Raw genomic sequence first — 6,889 nt, forward strand, 5'->3', positions numbered from 1 at the left:
AAAGCTGTGTGTAATGGCCCATGCCTATAATCTCAGGATCTGAGAAGCTGAGTCAGGAGGATCAGGAATTCAGAGTCATCCTGGACTAGTAAATTTGAGGCCTGCTGAGGCCACCTGAGACCTTTCCCCCAAAAAACTATCATAGGTGGGTAGATAGACAGTTAAGGATATAACTCAACTGGTAGAGCACTTGTCTATCATGTATAATGCACTGGGTTCGATCCCCAATGCTGTGTAAACTAGGTGGGATGACATCCTCAGGTATACGATGAGTTTGAAGTCAGCCTACCTAAGGTACATGAGACCCTGTCGTCAAGTAAAAATAAAACTGAATTTGCAGTGATCCAGCAATTCCACTCCTAGGTATATATGCCCAAGACAAATGACAATATATGCAGACAAACACTTGTAACATGAAATCCACAGCAGCATTATTCATCACAGCCCAAAACAGAAACAACTCAAATGTCCATGAACTGATGAAGTGGATAGGCAGAGTTTGACAGACCCATAAGCAATTCAGTATTATTCAAATATTGGGCATGCTATAAAATACATGAACTCTGAAAACATTACAGTTAAATAAAAAGTCACATTAACACAGGATTCTATCTTTTTGTTTTGTTTAGAGACATTGTTTCACTATGGTAGCCCAGGCTGGCCTTGAACTCACTCATAATCTACCATGTCTGGCATATGTTTCCCTCCTTAATAAATGTTCAAGATCAGCCTGGGCCACACAGTGAAACCCTGTCTCAAAAAAAAAAAAAAAAAAAAAAGGTAGGGCTAGGGTGTTGCTCAGTTAGAAATACATGCATAATTCCTAGATTCAACCACCAGTCTGTCTTTCTGTCTTTCTCTTTCCAGATATACATACATCCCCACACACAACAAATTTCAATAAAGCTAGGTTCAATCCCTGCCACTACACACACACACACACACAACAAACCTAAAATTTTTATATTGTTTAAAATCATTCAGTAAATTAATCAGTGTCCATTAAATGTTAGTTATTATACTATTACTATTTGGAATATCATTAGTCAATAAAAAAAATATCTAAATATGGGCTGGAGAGATGGCTCAGCAGTTAAGAGCACTGGCTGCTCTTACAAAGGACCTCGGTTTAGTCTCTAGTACCCACATGAAAGGTCACAATCACCTGTAATCCCAGTTCCAGGGGATCTGATGCCATCTGGCCTCTGCAGACACTGCACACACGGTACACATACATACCTACAAACACTCATACACATAAAATAAAAATAAATAAATCTTTAAAAAGTATTTAAATAATATTTACCAAAATAAGTTTAGATAAATATTAGCAAACAAAACAAACATAATTAAGGCAGATCAAATAGCTCAGCAAATAAAGGCACTTGCAGCCAAGACTGACGACCTGAATTGGATTCTCTGAATTCACATGGTGGAGAGAACTGATTTCTATCAAGTTGTTTATTCTGAGCCCCCACATGCATGTTGTGGCACCCCTGACACACACATACATGCAAAATAAATAAAAATTTAAAAAAGTTCTTCTTTCCTTTGTTTTATTTTTTCTTTTAAAATTTTTATTAGTTTTTTTTTTTTTTTTTTTTTTTTTTTTTATCTTGAACTCACAGACATCTGCCTGCCTCTGCCTCCCAAGTGCTGGGATTAAAGGCGCATGCCACCATGCCCAGCTATTAAAATTTTTATTAGTTTTTAAATTATATATATTTTTAAATTTTATGTGTTTGAGTGTTTTACCTGCATGTATGTGAGTGCACCCATGTCATGCAAAGCCCCCAAAGGCCAGAAGAGGGTGTCAGAATCCCTGGAACTGTAATCTAACCGTTGTTAATCACCATGTGGGTGCTGGGAATCGAACCTGGGTCCTCGGGAAGAACAGCAAGTGTTCTTAACCAATGAGCCATCTCCCCAGTCCCAATTTTCATTATTTTTAATTATAGGTACATGTATGTGTGTGGGTATGTGCATGTGTCTGCAGTACCTATGGAGGCTAGAAGAGGGTGTCAGATCTTCTGTAACTGGAGTTACAGGCAATTGTGCCACCCAACGTGGGTGCTGGGAATTGAACTTGGGTCCTCTGCTAGAGCAACAAGTGCTTTCAACGGCTAAGTCACCTCTCCAGCCTCCTTTTCAAAAATTTTTTGAGGCCGGGTGTGGTGGCACAGGCCTTTAATCCCAGCACTCAGGAGGCAGAGGCAGGCAGGTCTCTGTGAGTTCAAGGCTAGCCTAGTGTACATAGTGAGTTCCAGGCCAGCTGCAGCTACAGGGAGACCCTGTCTCAAAAATACCAAAAACAAACAAACAAAATAAATAAATAAATAAATAAATAACTTTTTTTGAGACAGGGTCTCTTGCAGCCCACTCTGGTCCTGAATTCCTGGTACTCCTGCCTCTACCTCCCAAGTTCTGGGGCTAAAGGTATATGCCACCACTTCCAGCTTCCTTCTTTTGAGACAGTCTCACTATGTAGCCCAGGCTGAACTTGAACTTACACTCCTCCTGCCCTCACCTTCCAAGCACTGGGATTATAAAGATGCACCTTCACACCAGGCATAGTTCCTTCTGTATGATTTCACTTCCAAGCTGCATGTATAGTGGACACATGTAATCCCAGCACTACGTCAGGAGGCTGAGGGAGGAGGACTGCTTGTGTGTTCCACACCAGCCTGGGATATAGAATGAGACCTTGTCTCAGTAATAGTAATGATAATAATATTAAGATTTTACTTTCAGAATTTCTCAAAGTGCAATTTTAATTTTTGCATGTTCTAACTTTTGGCCTTTTTTTTTTTTTTCTTAATTTTGTGTGTCTGAGGATGTGTGGAGGTCAGAAGACAACTTTCGGTACTCAGTAGACAACTTTTGATAGTCAATTCTCTCCTTCCACAATGTGGGTCCTGAGGATTAACCTCAGGTTGCTAGGTTTGGTGGCAAGCACCTTAACCCGCTGAGCTATCTCATCCACCTTGCTTTCTTCTTTAGTTAAACTATTTTGGCCAGGCATGGTGACACAGGCCTTTGGTCCAGCACACAGGAGGCTGAGGCAGGTAGATCTCTAAGATTAAGGCAAGCCTGATCTACATAGTGAGTTCCAGGTCAGCTGAGGTTACATGGAGATCCTATATCAAAAAGCCAAATATAATATATAAATATATATTATATACATATTTATTCTGGGTTGAGGATGCAATTCAGGTGGGAAGAGTACTTGTCTAGCATGTGAAAAGCCCTGAGCTTCTATCACCATCACAGCATAAACTGTGGGCATGTTGACACACCTATAATCCCAGCACAGGGAAAGTAGAGGCCAACCTGGGTTACATGAGGCCATTTAAAATCTGCCTCCTAAGACACATCTCCTCAGAAAACTGAAAGCATGAAAAGTTAGAATGAGGGCCACAGCTAAACAACTGATAAATTATGAAGCCAAAATTATAACTACTCTAAGCAGGCAAAGATAACAGGGACCAAGATGATTAAGAAAGCTCTAAAGCATAAATCACAGCAAGGGGATCTGAGTCTAAGGAGAAGGGACCAGCTTGCTCCTGGCCAGTCACTCAGATTACTACTACCCATCACCACCACACCCTCTCAACCCCCATCCCCACCAGGAAGAGTCTGTTGTCAAGGGTGAGAAAAGGAGGCCCTAACCAGAGACTAGAGCTCCTGGCCTTAAGCATACAGCCATATTCCCAAATACGCCTGCGGGTAGGCACCAGGAGCTGGCAAGCATGCATGGCACACAAGCCTATTTACTATCACAGACCTAGGACATAAGATACTGCCTTCCTTTAAATCTGCACTTTGTACCTCACTTGTAGCAATTCTCTGTACACTGAAAAGATACTGGGTTGACACTCATGGGAATACTGACTGCCACAAGAATAACAAGCTGTTTCTGGGGGAATCAACAGTTCATTCAGGACATCTCTGTCACTGATCTCTACTGTCATAATCCTTGGAGACAGAAATCATTAAGTCTCCCAGGATACCAGAATTTTGTTTTGAAGTCACCAAAGTTTCCAAATTTTAAAACATATAGGTAAGTATTCCCAGAAGTGTCATCCAAGAACCATTTTGTTTCAAGCATTTAACTTAGATCTCTTTTTTTTTAAATTGGAAAATGCTTAATTTCAAAGTGTTATGAGAACTCTACCAAATGCCTATTTAAAATGCATTTTCTGGCTGGATGTGGTGGTGTATACCTGTAATCCCAGCACTGGGAAGACTGAGGTAGAAAGATCACAAGTTCAAGGCCAGTTTATGACTTTAATAATGCCCCTCTTCAATGGTTATATGATGTACATTGTGCAACCAACAGTGTTAAGAGCTGCAAGGTGTCTAATATCAAAACTTATTCCTAAAATTATTTAGTTCATATAAATTAGAACAAAAGTATCATCAGGTGGCTACACGCGTCATAGGGAGAAATGACCATAAACACACATTTTATGTGAGGATGCTTAAAAAAAGGAGTCCTAGCCAAGTGTGGTGGTGCACGCCTTTAATCCCAACAATCAGGTGGCCAGCCTGAGATGATCTAATAGCTGGTTCCAGGCCAGCTGGGGCTACAGAGACACCTGGTCTCAAATAAACAAACAAACAAATAAAAAGCGTCCCTACCAACACGTGGTAATTTAATTCAACCTATACAGAGCCATCAATTCATCAATACTATTTGTTAGGGCTTCAAGTAGGAGTTAAACTGAACTGCCCTGCCCAAAAGCCTCAGTTCACACTTGAAAAAACTTCCTCCACTAGTGTATGTTGGACTTCAAGTTCAATTCTGGGCTCAGGGTACAAAGAGGCCCAACAATTGATTTCTTAAGGTGAAAACCATTACTATAAACGATGTGCTGAAGCTGGGTGTGGTGGCGCATGCCTTTAGTCCCAGCACTTGGGAGGCAGAGGCAGGCAGGTCTCTGTGAGTTCAAGGCTAGCCTAGTCTACATAGTGAGTTCCAGGACAACTGGGGCTGCAGGGAGACGCTGTCTCAAATAGAAAAAGAAAAAGTGCTGAACAAGGACAAAAATGAAAACTTGCCTGTAGTGCCTACCACACTCGTCCCCGACCCCAGCGGCTCCCCTTGATGCCCGTCCTCATCCATAAACTAGGCAACCAACTATTCTTACAGGCAAGCAGAAAACATTACCTTTTCTCACCTGATGCTAACACAATCTAAATGGGTTTAGATCGGGCTTAATTTCCATTCTTTCATATTCTCCCAATAAAAATTTAAGGAATTATAAAAATGGAAATTTAACCATTTCTACACCTTATTCTCTCTGAAAATGACATGGCAAGCTCTCTTAAGATCCTTGTACTTCCTCATTAACTTTACTTTAGAAAGGCTCTTACAATTGGATTTTAATTTTGCTAATCCAGGTTAAGCCTGACAGGCTATAATTTTTTTTTACAACGATGCATTAATACAAAGCAGCAACTGTGTGCATGTCTCTTCTTAAACAAAATGTACCACACTGAGTGAGAAAACAAGAGAAAAGTCACCATGGAGAAATGCATCTCAGATCCAGGGAGGACTTTTTCCTCAGAAATAGAATGAAAAGTAAAAGGCATATTGCAATCAGGTTGACACGTCTACCCTGTAACTTCAAAAAGTTCATCTTCAGCAATTCCGCCTGGATGATCAACTACCCACCTTCCGCAACAGGTGCCTCGAAACTGCATCTCCCAAGCAAAGCCAAGATCAAACTCGTTAGGACGCACGTCCCTGTGGCTTCCTACTTTTATTGAGGATTTAGCCAAAGTGATTTTGAATCGGATGGGCTGCCAAATTTGGTTTGGTTTGGTTTTCTGCTTTGCTTTACATCAGCCATTTACCAGCAACTGTTGCACGCGCCTCCCGAGCGAGCGGAGGAACACAAACAAACTGCACAGGACCAGATAAGGTTCCCCTACTAACCCAACAACGCTTCCTCCTGAACAGTTTTTCTGCACAACTAGAGGTGGCAAAGGAAACGCGTCTGTGCGTATTTAGGTGCCTCGACCGGTCTCAATCCTTACTCCCTTTTAAGGAACAGATAATTTTTAATCTGCAGGAAACCGTATTAGAAATTCAAAGGGGTCTGCATAACAAGAGCCTTATTTCATTCCCCCAAAAAGGGGAAAAAATAAAGAAATACAGCAAAACAACGGGAGGAAAATGAACGCAATGGATACGGGTGTGCCAAACTTTCGATCCTGTCTGACGGAGACACCGCACTTGGCACACATTTGGAAGAGGAAAAGAGGGAGGGGGGAGACAAGAGAGCGAACGAGTGTGTGGCCTGCAAACTGCAACAATGCAATCTCCATTTTGAACAATGCGCCTCTTTCCTGTTGCAAACCTAGTTTTGTTGTGTCGTGGTTCTCTTTCTCGGTCACTAGACGTGCCGTCCCGTTTCCCCCGAGTGGGGGACAGGCCGGGGTGTGGGGGGAGACGGGAAGCAGGATGCACCGCACTCGAGAGGGAGCGAGCGGCGAGGGGAGGGGAGGAGGTGGGGAAGGAGTCTCCGGGCTGCCTGGGTGGTACCTGGAGTGCTGCTGTAGGTGCTATGGCTCCTGAAGCTGCTTTCCGTGCAGTAGCTGGCGTCGTCGTCGTCGTCCTCCATCTCCTCCGGATAATCGGAGTCATCGTCGTCCTCGTCCATGTCATCTTCCTCGTCGTCCTCCGAATCCTGGGTCTCCTCGGCGTCGCCGTCCTCTTCCTCCTCCTCTTCGTCCTCCTCCGATACCATGTCCTCCTCCTCGTCGTCGTCGTCCTCGTCGCTCTCGTGGTCATCGTACACCACTTTGTTGACTGCGCGGCGGGCCGGGGTGGTCCGGGCCAGGTGGCCGCCCCCGCCCCCCGTCCTGCCGCCCCCGCCTCCTC

General features: G+C 43.2%; 1 protein-coding gene across 2 annotated transcripts in view; it reads right to left on the reverse strand.

Annotated features, from left to right (window-relative positions):
• Bptf (bromodomain PHD finger transcription factor) overlaps window positions 1–6,878 on the reverse strand; it is a 128,540-nt gene extending 121,662 nt beyond the window's left edge. For both annotated transcript variants that reach the window (XM_008841615.3, XM_008841614.3), the window contains exon 1: window positions 6,551–6,878. In XM_008841615.3, coding sequence (XP_008839837.1) covers window positions 6,551–6,755 — 205 coding nt within the window. In that variant the 5' untranslated portion in view covers window positions 6,756–6,878. The remainder of the gene's footprint in view (window positions 1–6,550) is intronic.
• Window positions 6,879–6,889: the final 11 nt, after the last annotated feature.

The sequence above is a fragment of the Nannospalax galili genome, unplaced genomic scaffold (assembly GCF_000622305.1).
Source record: "Nannospalax galili isolate Female #2095 unplaced genomic scaffold, S.galili_v1.0 scaffold661, whole genome shotgun sequence".
NCBI classification, from domain to species: Eukaryota; Metazoa; Chordata; class Mammalia; order Rodentia; family Spalacidae; genus Nannospalax; species Nannospalax galili.